General features: G+C 39.3%; 3 protein-coding genes across 11 annotated transcripts; 1 reads left to right on the top strand and 2 right to left on the bottom strand.

Moving 5' to 3' along the window:
• Positions 1 to 338: 338 nt before the first annotated feature.
• On the bottom strand, positions 339 to 4,686 carry LOC127803590 (uncharacterized). Of its 2 annotated transcripts, none has more exons than XM_052339953.1 (3): positions 2,937 to 3,074; positions 2,535 to 2,708; positions 339 to 1,189 (listed from the first exon to the last, which is right to left on the bottom strand). In XM_052339953.1, exons 1-3 carry the CDS (start codon positions 3,041 to 3,043, stop codon positions 1,033 to 1,035), a joined length of 438 nt encoding a protein of 145 aa, XP_052195913.1. In that variant the 5' UTR covers positions 3,044 to 3,074; the 3' UTR covers positions 339 to 1,032. The 2 variants fall into 2 exon arrangements, 1 of the variants encoding a protein (XP_052195913.1); XR_008023536.1 differs by adding an exon at positions 4,219 to 4,686 and having other exon boundaries at positions 356 to 1,189; positions 2,535 to 3,838.
• LOC127803587 (protein LONGIFOLIA 1-like) lies at positions 3,608 to 8,510 on the top strand. Of its 2 annotated transcripts, none has more exons than XM_052339944.1 (5): positions 3,608 to 3,761; positions 4,610 to 4,662; positions 4,747 to 6,705; positions 6,781 to 6,928; positions 7,525 to 8,510. In XM_052339944.1, exons 1-5 carry the CDS (start codon positions 3,608 to 3,610, stop codon positions 8,325 to 8,327), a joined length of 3,117 nt encoding a protein of 1,038 aa, XP_052195904.1. In that variant the 3' UTR covers positions 8,328 to 8,510. The 2 variants fall into 2 exon arrangements, with proteins under 2 accessions (XP_052195904.1, XP_052195905.1); XM_052339945.1 differs by having other exon boundaries at positions 3,614 to 3,761; positions 4,600 to 4,662.
• On the bottom strand, positions 5,817 to 17,148 carry LOC127803588 (transcription initiation factor TFIID subunit 8-like). 7 transcript variants are annotated; one of them, XM_052339950.1, is made up of 5 exons: positions 15,395 to 17,148; positions 12,571 to 12,785; positions 7,510 to 8,378; positions 6,682 to 7,341; positions 5,817 to 6,589 (listed from the first exon to the last, which is right to left on the bottom strand). In XM_052339950.1, exon 1 carries the CDS (start codon positions 16,630 to 16,632, stop codon positions 15,523 to 15,525), a length of 1,110 nt encoding a protein of 369 aa, XP_052195910.1. In that variant the 5' UTR covers positions 16,633 to 17,148; the 3' UTR covers positions 5,817 to 6,589; positions 6,682 to 7,341; positions 7,510 to 8,378; positions 12,571 to 12,785; positions 15,395 to 15,522. The 7 variants fall into 7 exon arrangements, with proteins under 7 accessions (XP_052195910.1, XP_052195909.1, XP_052195907.1 ...); XM_052339949.1 differs by lacking the exon at positions 12,571 to 12,785 and having other exon boundaries at positions 6,682 to 7,051; positions 7,143 to 7,341; XM_052339947.1 differs by lacking the exon at positions 12,571 to 12,785 and having other exon boundaries at positions 7,510 to 7,862; positions 7,970 to 8,378.
• Between the last annotated feature and the right edge of the window lie 1,101 nt (positions 17,149 to 18,249).

Genomic DNA, 18,249 nt, shown 5'->3' with positions numbered 1-18,249 from the left:
TTTATCTAAAATGATTGAAACTCACTCTTAAAAGGGAAATAAAACTAACATTATTGGCGGGCCCAGAATTGCTAAACCTTGGATTTGTGGGTAGTGGAATGGCCCATATTATTAAAGTATTATATAAACTTCACTTATTTTCCCCAAACAATTAATTAATTAGCCAACACAATTATTATTATAATTGTAGCAATATCATTCACATATTTTTTTTTATATATTTTTCTCTACAAGTATCATTTTTTTAAGGTTCAAAATTAAGACACATTATACAAATATTCAACTCAACGTTGGAAAGAAAAAATCAAAAATACAACCACACATTGATAGGAAGCTTGAGACCCACAGGTGTTAGCAATGACCGGTGAGAAGCAAGCAAGGTTTGACACAGCATGGGGTGGTAGGAAGCCATGTGTCTCAGAAACAAAAATACGTCCTTAACATAACAGCTGTTCCTTCATCTTTATGATTTGTCCTAATTTCCCATTGGCCAATTGCTCCAATACCCTTCATCATCAATATGAACATGTAATCTACACATCATGATGGTATATGTGTGTGTACATATGGTGTAACAGTCCCATGTCCTTCGATGTCAGAGTGACTTTATGCCCCACATTTGGATTATCAAAGTATATGGAAGATGCCTCTTCAAGCATTACATACAACTATCATTCAAATCATCCTGGTCGGATGTTATATCATTATCTTTTTAAAGAAAAAAAAAAAAACAGAACATAAATTTGAATTTCAAGACATCCCTGTGTGTAGAAGAAAAGTCGTAACCTATCACTCCATCATCAGGTTATTATAATTGGTGGGACCAAATCCATGAGATTAATAATAACTCTTTTTGAGTTTTTAATAGCAATATTATTAGTCTTTTTTCACCGCTTAAACCAAAAATAAATATCATAACATGTCACCAACCAAGTCTACAAGAAGATTTTGAGACTCCAAGCGGAACCAATTTTCTTGTATCCCCATCCTAACAGCTCTAGAGGCGACAAAAGATTGTACCCATAAAACAAGTTAAAGAGGGATGGACAGAGAACAATCTTCTTTGCATAGAGGTTTCGTATAGTCTTCTTGCCCAGTTCCGGGAAGCCTAGTGGTCCAAGACATCTCCGTGGGTTGTTCCTTTTTCAAATCTTGCAACCAATTCCGGTACCTGTAACATTGGACCACCCTATGCACAAAATCAACACAGTTAGGTTCCATGGGCCAGTGACCTTTCACCGAGTCAAGCTCCTGCTGGCTCATGTCTGATGAGTATATGGGAATGGCATAGAGAAGAATGCACGAAAATAGGTGGAAGAAAGCGAAGCTAAGTAAAGAAAACAGCTAGACAACATCAAAGAAATAAAAAAAAGAAATTATTAGGGCCAAGAATAATGAAATAGGAGGGGGGGGGGGGGGGGGGGGGGGAGAAATTCACTCCCAGCGTCAATGATCAACATCTCTCTCTCTCTCTCTCTTCGTTTGGGCTTGGGGAATTGTTAGGCAAGAGAGTTTATTTTCCTTCACATGGCACCAAAAACAACTGCGGTGTCTCCAACGTAAAGATGATGTACAATTTCAGTAAGGTTATCAGCTATACTAAAATATATGTTTAACGTGCAATCATAAAACCGGAGCTTAATTTGCAGAGAATCAGATTACAAAAAGCACATGTAAAAGCAACAACATAACCAAAAAGTAACCTTCTCTCTCTCTCCCTCTCCCTCTCTCATGAAATTTTTCCAGTTCAAGATGTGCAGAGGATCCTGAAGAAGAGCATAGCATGATAACCCTTAATAATAGCATGCACTTCATACCTAATGATGGCAGGAAAATGAACATAAGCAATTTCACATGAGTAACATACAAGAAAAGGAAAACGGCATTCAGCCAGGAAATACTGAAAAAAACCAGATTGCTTGAGCTGATCCTGTTTCATTCAAACTGGGCATCAATTAATACTAATTTGGGATGTTATGACACAACGTGGAAGTAAAAACAATGGGATTTCGTTAGAGCTTGCCTGGCCTCTGCCATTATCTATCGGGTTTAAAGGATGAAGGGACCAAAGATACTGTTACTAACGACTAATAGGTACCCCTCGTTCTTTCAAACGTGTCATGATTGTGTATTTTGTGAATTCTAAAAATAATTGCCAACCACAATATCTAACCCAGATGAGTTAAGACACAAGTTGAGACAAGATCACGCTCAGAGTCCTGTACTATCCTTTTATTTAGGTAGTGTTTATTAAAATAAATAAAATAAAATTTTATAAAATAATTTATTTATAAAATTCAAGATAAGTTATACAAGTTATTCGAAGAAGATGAAAGGATAAATTTATCTTAAAAATTTAAAATAAGAAATCATATATATATTTTTTAAAAAAATTAATAAATACAATGAAAAGTATTTTTATTTAAAATATTTTTTATATTTCATTTTTTTTATTTATATTTTAGTTAATAAATATCAGGAAAAAAAATGGTAACAAGGTTGTACAGTGTACTGGAACAGTAAAGTGCACCTACTTGGCTGATTGTCTTTTGATCGGGAGGGTCAAAAATGAGAATCCACCGGAGGGCAGTTTGGTAAACTGGACTGGGGAATGGTTGAAAATGAGCTTTAGACTGTGCAGCCTCCGCCAGGATGTGAATGAATCCACCATCTGACAGACTCCACATGCCCATGTAGGGAGGCCCAGGCTGCAGACCCACCCACGTTATTTTGTCCGCATGAAAGTAGTAGAAAATAACCAACGCAGATGACCCTCACAATTCACAGCCAGATCTGACCCACCTCTCTCTCTCTCTCTCTCTCTAAAACCAAATAAATTACGTAATGCCCGCCTATGCTGCATTATATACCCTCCAGAACTCAAAGTTCTACGGCAGCCTTTCCTTGAGGGACCAAAAGACGAAGCAAGCATTTACCTTGTTTGCTTATATTCTCTGCGAGCAAACCCAGAAAAACATCTCTTCTTGGTTCTGCAGAATTTTCTTGCCTGCAGCTTGCACCAACAGCCGTTTTGGAGCGCCATAAAGGGGGAAGGAGATCGTGGCAACTGTGAATTTTGGTGTCCTTCCACTTTCTTTTTCGTCCCTTTTCGGCTTTACAGTAGATATTGCCAGCTCTGGTCTGTGAAAAACAGGACTTTTACTTTGTTTCAGCTCTCTCACATCTGTTCTGTCATTCTCTTCCGTATCCAAAGCCCCTATTCTGCATTACTCCAACAGCAAAAGAGCTAAAGGGAGAATATGTCAGTTCAGTTGAAAGAGCGGAGAGTTGTTTAAAGGAAGCTATTCAAGTAAGAGGCTGGGAAGGTAGCGAGTGGGTTTATGAAGCTGGGGCCCTGGCTCATTGAATGCCAATTTTGTCATTTACATGAATGGATGCATGTTAGAAATCACACAGAAATAAATGGATGCATATAATGAATCTCTTGACAAAATGAGATCCAACTACTCTTTTGGGCTGTCCAAACTCCATTTATGCCCCTGTAAGTTTCCAGAGGCGGCTGAAATTCATTAAGAGAAAGTTAGAAAGAGAAATCAAGCTCGGAGAGCATTAGTTTCCATCGTCCAGAATCACAGAACGGGTGGACATGTCCGCAAAGTTTCTATATTCTCTATCGGATGAAAACCCAGATCTGCATAAGCAGATTGGGTGCATGAATGGGGTTTTCCAGCTCTTCCACCGCCACCATTCCCGCACCGGCCGACGCATCAGCAGCCACAACCACAAGAGACTGCCTCCAGGTATTTCTAGCTAACCCTTTGCAGTGCTAAATGCAATTGACCTTTGTCGAATCAAACTTTGCGTTCTGTAACAGGCACTGAAAGAGTTCACGATTATCGTATATAATGAATTAAACCCATGCAGCAACTCCAATTGTGTCCCTACATTTTTTTGTCCATCCAATTCTATTTTTCACATTTTCTAACTTTGAAACCTATCGTGATGATTGATTACTCCTGTTTCCCACTAGAGATTTTTAAATATGGAATGCGAAATCCGAGTCAAATTTGCTGCCAAGAGTTGTCCAGACCTGTTTTCAGTCGATTTGCGAACCGTGTTGGGTCTAATTAATGTTAAGTGGAAAAGAAGTAGCTAGAATTTGACCTATATGCTACGGCATCTATGAACAGGTTAATGCTTATTGTCAACCTAAAACATAGAGAAATTTATGGAGCTAGCTTCCGAACAGATGCTTACCATCCATGTTGAAGTGAATTCTGGCCACTGTAGGATTTTCAAGGTTCTTTGGGATTTTATCAGAACCGTGTATAACCACGGTTTTTCTTTTCTTTTTTTGGGGGGGGATTTTATCACGGTTCTTCAACGATCTGCTTCTAGGATTCAATATATAACCACACCTACCCAAGGAAAAAGAAAAATGTAAAATATATATACGCACACACAAGACTACTGCATGATTATGGATTATGGATGTTTTATCTTCTTGTTCCACAATGCTCCATCTTAAGTATTTATGTTTGTTTCATTTGGAAGCTTTGAGACTATATCTTTCTTGGTTATGTGAAGATTAATTATGTGTAAGTGGTAGAAGGATTCCAGTGTCTTAACATCTCAAAGTTCTCTGCAGGGGAAAGTGGAAACCATGGAGTGGATCCAAACAATACAATGCCGAAAGCCAAGGTAAGATTTTCAAGGAACTTATTTGCTTACCTTGCGTGATCGTCAGTATAAGTCCTTCGTAAACTAAATGTGGCTCAACTTCAGGTAAAGGACACGGAGGCAGCTGTGAAAGAGAAGGAAGGCATCCTGATCGAATCATCCAGAGCCTCCTGTTCATCATCTTCCTGTCCATCTACCATCTCATCAGTTGAATGTAGCAAACCAGCTCAACAGGAATTGTTGGCTTCGACACACATCATTGCCCCTGAATCTCCATTTCTGTCATTCCCCAAGAAACAATTGAATTCTCCATTGAACTCAGGCCGGCAGTCTACTGATCTCCGAGATGTTGTCAAGGACTCAATCCACAGAGAAAAATGGGGGCTATCGGTGAAGACTAAGTCTACAGCAGAAGGAAAAGGCCATGGCGTGACCCACGTTGATTCTCCAAGGCCATTGCAACTGTTGAAATCTGTGAAGCAGAAAGTTCCTGGTGTTGATGGATCATCTCCAGTTCTTGCTGAGCTTCGAGAAAAGCCTCGAAGTTCCAACCAAGAGAGGTCTCCAGCATTGCTACCAAAAGATGCTCCACGATTCTCTTATGATGGAAGGGAATCACGAGAGGCATGGAAATCTGTCATGAAGCTCAAAGAACTCCCTAGACTGTCATTGGACAGCAGAGAAGGTTCTATCAGGAGATCTGCCACTGAATCTAGATCCAATCATCTTTTAGATGAACTAAAGAGAGGGAATGTAAAATCAAGCCAAACCCAGGACCCCCAACAAGAGCCAGGAAGTAATAAACGACCATCTAGCTTGGTGGCGAAGTTGATGGGCTTGGAAGCTTTTCCAGATTCTGTGTCTGTTAACAATGATCAGATGCAGAATATTAAACACTCCTTAGATGAGGATCTCGATGCAATGTCCACCACATCAAGAAAAGCTGATGAAGGCAAACATAAAGAAGTTTCTAGGTCTCCAAGAACTGCCAGTACAGGGCCGGCCTCCCCTCAGTTAAGAAATACAAAATCCCTCACAAAACTAAATCCAAAGTTTCCGCTAGAACCAGCTCCTTGGAGGCAGACAGATGGGAAACAAGGCTCTCAAAAACCAGCTTTCATGCATCAGCAAGCTCACACAAAGGCTCAAAATTTGTGCCCTTCTGTATATGGTGAAATTGAGAGAAGGCTGACAGAACTTGAGTTTCAAAGATCAGGCAAGGATCTCAGAGCTCTTAAACAGATTCTTGAAGCAATGCAAAAAACCAGGGAGAGGTTACAGAACAAAAAGGATGAGCAGACTTTGGATTTTGAGCCTCAAACAAGCAATCACAGCCCAAACTACCACAACCTTGGCCAGATTTCTATATCCTCAAGGCAGCGTGGGCAGCCAAGCATCCATCTGAGTACTCCCACCATTAAGGTGACTGATCCTGCCAAGAAATTAGAATCCTCTATTGTCATCATAAAACCAGCTAGAGTTTTCCGGAAAAACACAAACTCACAGCCTCGTGCAATACCAAATGAGGGTGCATCAGACAGAAAAACAGATTCAGTTGAAAAGCAAACATCCAAAAATAGAGTTAACCATTGTAGAGAACCTTCTTCTCAACCCCTTAGTTCCATGGATAGAAGTCCCAATGCCAGGATATATAGGTCAATACAAACTTCAAAAGCATCACACCATCTGAACCAAGGGAACCCGGCCAGCTTTGGAAGGAGCCCGATACAGCAACAGAAGCAGCATGGGATGGACAAGCTTTCTCGTCCTACCACCCCAAAGTCTGATTCAAGCAGGGCCAGAAGGCATTTGAGCAAGCAGCAAGCAGAATCAGGTTCCCCAAGGAGAAGACTGAAACCAAAATCTTCCAATCCACAACAAGGTGATGACCAATTGAGCAAGCTCAGTACTGAAACAAGGCAGTTGAGCCATCAAGGGGATGAAATATCTGTTCAATCAGAAAGCAATATAAGCTCAGCCTCACACACTGACATAGAAGTAACAAGTATTGATCGCTCAAAAGGGGAGAATGATGCATACCAGCACAAAGACCTGAAAAATGACGTATGTGATCCTATCTGATGTTTTCAGTTTATTATTCTAAGAAAGTGGTTAACAGTTGTTTCTTTCCTGACTCAGCTAGTAGCAAGGTTCTGCAACAATGGATTTAAAGCTGAAAGTACAACAGCAACATTGGAACAACCAAGCCCTGTGTCTGTTCTTGACACCACATTCTACAGAGAAGAATCACCATCTCCTGTGAAGAAGATTTCGCATGCCTTTAAAGGTAAGGTTCTTGATATATGAAACCCTTCAGTTGCAAGTGCAGCATTCATATTTGAAATAATCATATTTCTAATACTGGGGAGTGAGAGGATGGCCACACCTCACAGAAATTCACATTGACTGCCTGTACCAGTAAAAGGATAAGCTTGTCAAGGAAAGCACAAAAAATAAAATAAAACATAGCTTAAAAATGTGCTTGAGTCTTCCATGCTCACTAAAAATCGCATTCCATAGAACAAACTCTTCCCAGATCTCAGCATAGCAAGTTGCTTGTGAATTTTCATTTGTTTCTTTCGTCCATGTGCATTTATCTGGCCTTGTGGTGCTGATAGTTTATAAGAAAATGTGCTCTACTTGAAGGGGGTTGGCTGGTATTTCATACAAAAGAACTGAAATTTCGATGGATGCGGAGTACTAGAGAAAAGGGAACAAAAACATTGTTAGCATAGCACACAGATTGACTAACGAAGATGAATAAAGACATAGCAACACGGAGGGAGGGGGCCTGTTATATTTATCTGTGCAACAGGATGGATGGCTTGAGCAATTAACTAATGAGATCTCTTTTTTTCCTTGCCTCACCTATTTTTAATACAGATGACGAAAGCCTGAACTCTGATCAAGCAGGATGGAATTCATCGGAGTTAGATTGCTTGCTGAACAGCACAGGTTCTACTCTGGGCCATGAGTTTGATCGAGGAAAATTAGAAAATATCAAAGACTTGATTCAGCAGCTCAAACAAGTATATTCCACAGATAATGAATCTGAGGTGGATCACATTGCATCACTTTGTGGGGATGCAAATCCAGAGCACAGATACATTGCTGAAATATTGTTAGCATCAGGTCTCCTGCTCAAAGATCTAGGATTCAGCATGACACTCATTCAGCTCCACCCGTCAGGGCATTTTATCAACCCCAGCTTGTTCCTTGTGCTGGAACAAACCAAAGGAAGGATTGAATTTCCAGATGACGAACATAGCAATAGAAATATTGGTCAATCAAAATACGAGAAAATCCAGAGAAAACTCATATTTGATACCGTCAATGACATCCTTGTCCACAAATTAGCCTCGGCAGCTTTTTCTCTGCCATGGATCTCTCCAAACAAACTGCAAGCTAGAAGCCTCACTGGCCAGAAGCTTTTGAGAGAATTGTGTTCAGAGATAGATCATCTCCAAGCTACACCTGACCACAGCTTACTTGATGAGGATACTGGTCTGATAAGCATCTTAAGCGAGGACATGATGCACCAAGATTGGGCAGCTTACCATTCTGAAATTGCAGGGATGATCTTAGTCATTGAGCGTCTGATATTTAAAGACCTGATCCATGAGGTTGTCTCTGGGGAAGTGGCTGGCAGGCCAACCAAGCATTACAGGCGACTGTTTCCATTGTAGAAGATCATTTCAATCCTCTTCCCATCGTTTTGTTCCTTTTTTCTTGGTTTCCTTTTGGGGTAAAAGCATAAGAATGGAAGCGTAAGAACTATATTTCTTCTGTAGTCTGTAAAGAAAATCCCGTCCAGGGTATATAAAGCAGTTTATTTCAGTCAAAGTAAATATAAGAATAATTATCTATCAGTTTTGCGTTCCTCATATTTGGGCTATACAATCTTAAGTGAAGCCACATATTAATTAATATTATTTTGTGATTGGGAAATCCCAGAAAATCTTACAGCTACAAACAAATGATGGTTTGTACAAACTTATGAGCAAGCACTTGCATTAGTATCCAATAACCAGTTTAGTGCTAAAATTGGCCTAGCAACAAATTCAAATTGTTGGCCCTACATTTTGTAATTGCCACATTCATACATGTGCATAACATATCCAACCAGAGGTAAAAAGTTCAAGATAAACTTTAAAGGATATAACAAAGGCCACAACAATCACAAATTTTAACCTAACCAGGAAACAATTACATGAATTCTACACAATGGAGGTCTGGAATTCAAGATGTTGATCCAAGGAGTTTTATGTTGATCGTTGGCTAATTAACACCTCTCTCCTTTATCTAGGCTTGTGACCGGTTATAAATAAGAGGAACACTTTTGATCCTAAGAGTGTTGAGAAGATTAATTAATCCACAGATAGGAGTATTATCGTTCTTATAAATGCCCTGATTCCCAGGTTGAAAACAATGCAAACAATGAAAGTGTGAAACAAACCGTACTTCAATTTTTGGGATCACCAACTTTAGCACAACAATCCAGTCATCAATTTCATGATTATAGCCACAACATTGGAACTTCATCAATAATGTGTAGACAATTGTCACGACTATGCTATTTTAAATTTTTGTTTATTTCTTTACTGCTTGCTGCTAGGACTATTGTTGCATTACTATTAGTATTGTATTTCAATTTTCAGATGTAAGTTTGTTAGAATCAAGAGGCCACGCGATAGACCCTAGGAAAAGGACAAAAGTTATGGTTGTAACCGCTTGGTGGGGAGCAATCTGCTGCACCCGCACCCACCCAAGCAAGTATATCAGCTCTCCCAGCTTTGTGGGAGAACTATGAAAAATCAATAGAACAGTTTCCAATTATTCTCCCCAGCGTTCTCTCTCCCCTTTTTCTCTATATTCTCCCTCTTCTCTTTTCCTCCTTCTCAACATTCTTCCTTAACTCCATTCTATTCTGAAATCTCACTGGTTTAAGGCAAACATCATTGTCACACCGTGACAATTTAGTATCAGAGATCGATCTCAGCCCGGATTGTTGCTAGCCCATGGCGGAAGGTACGCGTATGAAAAACATGGAGACTCAGCTGCAACAAGTCAGCTTATCCATGTCTGAAGTTCATAGGCGAGTCGACCAGCTCAAGCTGGGAAATGGTCGTAACCATGAAGCGATCATGGTGATCGATCAAAAGCTAAATGGTACGCTGGTTCAAATGCGAGAAGAGATGGCGCAGATGAGGGAAGAGCTGGGTAACCAACTTCAACAGTTCATGTTGATGTTCACACGTCAAAACCCAGTTAGTATGGCCCTCGAATTCCCTCCTCATGATAGAATCGAACCTATGTTACAACACAATAGGGGCCATATCAGGCCGATAACTCCTGATGTGGGGAGTGGCCAGGATGAGGAGGTGGGATAATGCAGGATAGGGGTCATGGAGAGCAAGGACCGTGCCAACAAATGGGATTTCCCATGCCTCGGATGGAGATACCTGTTTGTGGGCACGGTCCTTGCTCTCCTATCCATATCCGATGGCATGCTGAGGTTTAAAGGCAAGATTGTAATCGGGAGTGGAGGAAACCTCAAGTAGAAAATATTACAAACTCTACATGGATCACCAATGGGGGGGCATTCGGGTATCCAAAACACCTACCTCAGAGTTAAACAGATATTCTATTGGCCCAACCTCAGAAGGGACGTCAAGCAGTTTGTGCTGGCATGTGACGTATGTAAGAGGTGTAAGTTGGAGAATGTATCCTACCCAGGTCTATTGCAGCCCCTTCCGATACCGGAAAGAGCTTGGACTAGTGTGGCAATGGATTTTGTCGAATGAATGCCCAAGTCATAAGGTAAGGATAGCGTGATGGTGGTAGTGGACCGGTTTACAAAATTTGCTCAATTTATTGGGTTAGCACACCCTTACACAACCAAGTAGCTAGGGTGTTTGTGGATAGAATGGCTACTCAGTATGGAGTATGGAGTACCGAGCAACATTATTTCAGATCGGGACAAAGTGTTTACAAGCCATTTCTGGCGGGAACTAATGGGATCTATGGGAATTAAACTCAATATGTCAACAGCTTACCATCCACAAACGGATGGGCAGACGAAGAGGATTAACTAAGTGCTAGAAACTTACCTAAGGTGCATGTGTATTAGACAACCCAAGCATTGGCATAGGTGGCTAGCCATGGCTCAATGGTGGTATAATTCCACATACCACACTTCTCTAAAAATGTCTCCCTTTAAGGCACTTTATGGGTATAAACCCCCGCTATTACCAGCTATAGGAGGACCATTTACAGAATTACTGGTGGAAGAATACTTGCAGCAGAGGAGAGTGGTCTTGCAACAACTAAAACAGGAATTAGCTTCAGCCAGGAATAGAATGAAGCAATTTGCAGACCGGAAGAGAAGCGATAGAGAGTTGGAAGTGGGAAAACAGGTGTATTTGAGGCTCCGGTATCTGCATTTGAAGTCCATAAACCAAAGACCAGTGAATAAATTGACCCCCAAGTACTTTAGTCTATTCACTATAATGGACAAGATAGGGAAGATAACTTATAAGCTTTAGCTACCGGAGAGAACTAAAATACACTCGGTATTTCATGTGTCCCTATTAAAGAGGGCCACTGGGGCCGAGCAGACCAACCCAGAGTTACCTATACTGCCGGAGGAGGAAGACGAGCAAAAAGAACTAGAAGCCATAGTGGATAGAAAGGTGGTTTATAATCAAGGAGTTCCCCTCATCCAAGTTCTAGTAAAATGGGGACCAGAAGGCACTAATGGCGACACTTGGGAGTATCTACCTACCTTGTTGCAGCGCTTTTCAGGGGCCACACGCCTCCTGAGCATTTCTTGAGGACAACAAAAGTCTGTAGGGGAGAAAATTGTCATGACTATGCTATTTTAAATTTTTGTTTATTTCTTTACTGCTTGCTGATAGGACTATTGTTGCATTACTATTAGTATTGTATTTCAATTTCCAGCTATAAGTTTGTTAGAATCAAGACGCCACGTGATAGACCCTAGGAAAAGGACAAAAGTTATGGTTGTAACCGCTCGGTGGGGAGCAATCTGCTGCCCCCGCACCCACCCAAGCGAGTATATCAGCTCTCCCAGCTTTGTGGGAGAACTATGAAAAATCAATAGAACAGTTCCCAATTATTCTCCCCAGCGTTCTCTCTTCCCTTTTTCTCTATATTCTCCCTCTTCTCTTTTCCTCCTCCTCAACATTCTTCCTTAACTCTTCTATTCTGAAATCTCACTGGTTTAAGGCAAACATCATTGTCACACCATGACAACAGTATCATTAGCTTCATCTCAATCAATAGACATTTTCCAGCAGGTTAATGCTTTACCAACCATCTTTGCACCAACTACTCAACAGCTAGAGATTGAGTAAATAATGAATGTAAGACATCGGAGGAGGATATTTGAATCTGGAAAACAAGTGCAGTCCAACAAAGGAACATATTCAGCAATTGGCAACAATGGTCAATTCAATCATGAATTAATCCAAATCTTTCTCCAAACAAACAGTATTTAGACCCCACATAAGTAAATAGTTTCTCATTTAGTAAACTAATAAAGGTTAAAAAACAAAAAATGAACCACACTCCCCCAAGGGGCATCCCTAGTGCACATCGTTCCACACTTTATGATGGATGTTTGAGGGTAGGATCATTTTTGTATACAGCCATCCATTAGGAAATAGTTTGTTTCCATAATTACAACCTTCCAATAATTAAGGAGCAAGCGCTACTAACAATCCCACCCACCACCCCAAAAAAATAAATAAATAAATGAAAGTAAGAAAAAAGAGAACACCTCGGTTGCACTAGAATGTTTTAGTTAGACAAGGGAACCTGAAATGCCAAGCAAAATCTCGACGGTTGAAACAATTTAAGAATCATGATAATCCTTGTTCTGTGCTTCTAAAATTTAGGAGTTATTACCTTTTCTTGGATAGAATTTTACAGTTGATTCAGACAAACAATGACCAATTCTTTTTGCGCACAACCATCTTCTATGTGCTTTTTATCAAGGCCCATCATCTTAGAGCATGCTTTTGCTCTATCTAGAATTTGAAGACATGTTTCTTACTGATTTAAACTATTCACAGAGGTTGGGAGGGGGTTGTTAAGTACTCCGTTCATTCTTCCTCAGCAAGCTACAAAACAGAATCTTAATCACAAGCATGTTTCACTTCAATGAAGTACAAGTAAATAAGTAAGAGGAAAAATATAAAAAAAAACAAACAGAAAAATTACTTTTAACCACTTGAAATGATAATAACAAAAGAAAAATATAAATAAAAAGTCAGTAAAAGGAGATAATTCATCCTGATTTCAACTCTGCCAGCAAGTACTTTTCACAAACTTACCTCAGGTAGTGCAGGGCTGGCTTAATTTCTACAAGGTTTTAGAATTAACTCAGGGGTCCCAGGTTCCACTCTCTCCAGAACAGCCCTAGTCCAATAGGGGTTGGATCATATAATGTAAAGATCATGATATCACATTACGGCAACTCATCTGCCAAAACATTGGTTTGCAGGTTTGAACCTAAGAAATCTCCCACTGTATGGAATTGGATGCATGAATTCTAGCTTTCTAGCCATTTCTATCTACCTTATCTTTTGTAAAACTCTTATAACTCATATCATCCCCAAGTATCTCCCTCCCAGGTTTTTTGGTCTTGCTCTACCCTTTTCTTAGATACATGGTCTATTTCAACCAATCTCCCCACGTGACTGAACCTTTTGTTATCCTAGGACTATACGGAATTACCCTTAGATGAAATATGCCTCTATCAACACTCTCTACCCTTCCCAACGATAATAGGAATTGAAAACAGAAAACATAAGCAATCAAACAGAAAGAAATTAAGAACAAGAAACAGAAAACAAACCACACAAATGCCAAGATTTATCCTGGTTCAGTTTCCTTTGAGGAAACCTACATCCAGCCTTCAAAGAGCACCCCGAGCAGTCTTATTAAGAAAAGAAAACCGACCAGTACAGCAGCAAGATCTCCCCCCTTATTCCCGAGTACAAAAACAGCAACTTCTCTTCCAAGATTACAAAGCTAAAAACAGAACTTTAGCCTTCCTCTCAGAGAATATAATGTACTCGTTACAATAGAAGAGAATGGAATGGCCGCACACACCCCCTAGCACTCTATTTATAGAGTGGGCGGTTATCACAAGAGAAGAATTACATATTTACAGTTTAACCCCCCTAATTTCTATTAATTACAGTTTGAGATATAAACTTCTATCTAATTCTTCAAATGTCCTCTAGCGCACTGCCATCACCCACTGCTTTCACTTTTCTTCTTCATATACCATATACTTGAGACAAATTTCAACAATTTTTAATTTTATTTTTTCTTATATGGCCACACATCCATTTTAACATCCTCATCTCAATTGCGTTATATTTTGTGCATTGCACATAGCATGCAACATTGTACACCTTTTCTCATGTCTATGCTTCTTCAAATTGTATGATCATTCTAGCCGGAGAATTATAAGACAAATGCAACAATATAGAACCAACAATCCCCCCCCCCCCCCCCGAAATTGGGCGTATGATCTAACAATTGCTTTGTTACAAACTCTTTTACCCCACATGAAATTTTTCCAGATTTATTTATGTGAAATAATGTGGACCCAACACAGAAAACTAACACCACCAACAGACACAATTTTAATTCTTCAAATATGTTGTACACAAATATGCACAAACCTTTTATTTGTTGCTGTAGTTGTTATAATCACTGAGACTATACTACATAAAATCCTTTTTCCCTTTCACAAAATTTAAAACCCCAAGCAGATCACTTTTATCTAAGCCTTCTGTCTCTGCATTGTAAAAATATGCATCTAAACATCTGTATTTGATGCTTGTAACTGAATAAAAAAAATTCAGTTTCAACAATGTACATCAGTTTCTTGATATAGAAGTGCATAAATATTTGAAGTAAATTGACAAATTTTGAAATTTTTAAAGAATCCGAGAGCCTATTTGGTTGGTTTTTCTAGTCCGGGAACTAGAATAACTCCAGAAAGCACATTCAAAGAATTGTTTCAGATGCTATTACTAGAGAATGATTTTAAAATATCTCAGCTATTGAAAATAATAGAAAGATGTCTTCACCAGTTCTAAGAAATCATATCATGTGAAAATAAAAACTCTACACAAACGTGTAAAAAAATGAAAAAAGAGAAACCACAACCAAACAGGCTTAGGATTCGTGAACTTCACAACAATGTAACCTCCAAAAGGAAAAAAGCAACATACAGCTGAATCCTTCAATAGATCTTCACCACTAACATAGTGCCATTACCGACAGAACCAATTATGTTGCAAGACTAAATCAGCAATGATATCCTTGGAGTACATAACTAGTAGACGAATTGTATACAAAAAGTTTATTGCTTGAAGGTTGATGTTGCCTTTGCAGCTATATCTTGCAGAATAGTGTAACATGAATAGATTGATTGAATAATAAGCAAGCTAAGAAAAATTGCAGTCTTTATTCTTCAACTTATGCACACATTCCATTGGAAGCATAAATATGGGTGAAACAAGCATGTTTCTTTCATGTCAACAACATCTTCATTCAGTAATGCGGACTGTATGTGACAATTAGTAGCTATAAAGAGTCAGAACCTTAAAGTATAACTCTATCTATTAAAAGATCAGAGAGGAACAACATTAAATTCAATTAGAAAGAATCATTACTAACGAGCCTATTACAGCCACTAACAAAGACATACCTCTTAACTCTTTAAGTTCTAGCAGTCTGCGATGTGCATATACAGACAACTCTATGTCCTTTAACTTTGACTACCTTTGAACCAGCATCTCTAAACAAGTATACAATTATAGTCAAAACACACCTAATTTACAACTGGTCCAACTCTTGGGTATTTTCCATGGATTCCTTCAGTATTTGCTCAGCCCTCCTTTTCTTGTCATTGCTCTCATCATTTTCCCCAAACCAGAAGTTGATTTCATCATTCCGGCAGCTCATTGATGTACCTGAGGACCTTTTTCCAGATGCAATCTTAAATTGCACACCAGGTCTATTGTTTGGGATAGCATTTTCCCTACTGTCTCCGGACTCGCTCAACATGCTTTCCATTGCTTCAGTACCCAGAGAAAATATCTGCAGCGCTGAACCATGATTTTGCAGAACCATACTATTCTTGGCTGTAGCTTCATTTAAGGACTTAAGTGGAAAAACCACAGAGGACACTTCCTTCTCCCCAAATCTTAGAGGGGCCGCAAGAAATGGGTTAGCTTCAGCAGCTTGTTTAGCTTTAGCAACATCCCCTGGGTCACTGGCAGTAGGTAATTCAGACCCATTACAGGCCAGACGCTGCTGCAAATTCAGTAAGGACCTTTCCACCTTCCTCCGATCATTCATATTGTCAACTTCTTCTCGATGAGAATATACATCTTTCTCATCCCGTGAGGGTGGGTGTGAGTAAGTCTGAGGATCAGGAAATGCAGGCAACCATGAAGGTATATGGTCACTGGGCGGTGTTTCTCCAACTTGTGCAAAACTGAGCGATTGCTTTCTGTCCTTAATAACCGGAAAACTGGGAATGGAATATGCAAATGGAACTTGCTCAGTTTCAGAAACATACTGAGCAATCTCTTGAACCATACCCGATCCAGCAACACATCGATTAGTCTCCGAGGCACCTGGAAACCCAATTGAGAATCCCAAATCTTCCAGCCCCTGGATTATGTCAAAGACGTTACTGTCTCTTCTACCAGCAGAATTCGCACTGGTACTTGCAATCTTCCCTATTTCCCGAATATAACGCACGGCAACATCAGATAGCGTACCGAGGGCCGACTGCTGGAAGCCCTGAAATCCCGCACTCTCGCACACCTGCGCTACAGCAATCATGGCAACAGCTTGGCCAAAATCGTCAGTTCCCGACTTCTTCCAAGCCTTGCGAAGCCCATAGTCTCTTACACTCTCCCCACCTCCATCGCTCATATTCAACGCTTCATATCACTTCACATGAACTAAAATCCCGAATACGATGCAATTTCAAAGAACTCGCAAACATCCCATCCGCTTGGGATACAGTCAGAGTCGAAAAGGAAAACCCTAGACAGTCGTGATTCGGCCGTCAACCAAACAATTGAACAAACTGAAAGCGAAATCAGACGTAGCACAAGCTGACCAGAGATATCCAGGGCCACTGAAGTTGGCTCTTGGCCGAACTCGAAAACAACCGAGCGAATCTTACGAAGCTCTATGGGATTACGAATAGTTGAATCCCATCGGTGGGTAGACTTCTGAGAACTGAAAGCCGTGATAAATTGATTACGGATTCAGCAGGGGCTGTCCGAGGATTCTAAACCCTAGGTAAAACCCTGGATCGAGAGAGAGAGAGAGAGAGAAGCAGAGGAGAAGAGGGGTTTAAAGGAAGGGGAAGGCAGAGAGAAGAGAAAGACGGAGTGGAACGGCGACGGGACGAGGGGCATGTTTGGACAATAACATAAATAAACGGCGACGCTGAGCGACGATTTTTGTAGAAAGAAGTCGAGATGCCAGCGTATGGCGGGGGCTCATCTCTCGCCACGTGGCGCGCTCCCGAACCTAGAAGTTCGTACGAGCTTATAATTGGTCAGTTTGCCTCCTCTGCGGTTCATTTATGTCGTGCTTAATTTTTTTATTTTTTATATAAAAAAATCTCAATTCAAAGCATCGATCAGCCCCAGCCACACATGAACACTTAAGTAAGTTGAATTTCGCATAAATTTAATATTTTATTTTGTATAATGAGGTAAATTTAATATTTTATTTTGATCAACAAGAAATCGCGTAATAATCTTAAAATTGATTAAATATAAAAATATAATTTAAAATTAAAAATACAATTTAGACATTTAGATATAGTATTTGATTTCATTTTTTTATATTATAATTGTTATAGCTAAAATACATAATAAAATTTGTAATTAGAAAATTTATTTTTAAGATGTTGAAATGCTGGAAAACAAAAGTTGATATGCACCAGCAGTTTATTATTTAAGTTAAATTCTTGAGATTATAAAATATTATTATAAAATTTTTAAATCAATATTAGAGACATACATTTTATAAATGAGAGCTCACCTTATTTATAAGAAAATTTGGAGTTCATGATAAACATGTTTGATACTCCAAAGTTGTATTAGGATTTAAACTCTTTATAAATAAATTTTTATCTTTTATGAGATTTTCATAAAAAAATTCAAAATTATCTATTTGCATTTCTTTTTTAGGAACACCCCGTGAGAGGTCTCTCGAGTCTTCCTTCCTCTTCTTAAAATTGTTTCGATAGAGTTTTTGAGAAATCTTTTAGTCAAAGGGGTTTCTTGGCCCATCTTATTACCATTTATTTTGAACTTTGATAATCATTTTCTTGGACTTGAACTTTTGTTCGGGGGCTTAAACCCATTAGGTGCATATTATATTGTGTATTTAGTTAATATAAATATATAATATACTAATATAAGAATATCACACTAAGTGTCACTCTTAAATAATCAAATAGCAATTTCAAATTTTAAAATATTACTAGGGGGTAGAATTTGTATATTCAATTTCAATGATCTTGAATTT

This window comes from Diospyros lotus, chromosome 6, assembly GCF_014633365.1.
Source record: "Diospyros lotus cultivar Yz01 chromosome 6, ASM1463336v1, whole genome shotgun sequence".
Lineage (NCBI taxonomy): Eukaryota > Viridiplantae > Streptophyta > Magnoliopsida > Ericales > Ebenaceae > Diospyros > Diospyros lotus.
Note: the sequence above shows the minus strand (reverse complement) of the source record. Positions and strands in the feature narration are given on the sequence as shown.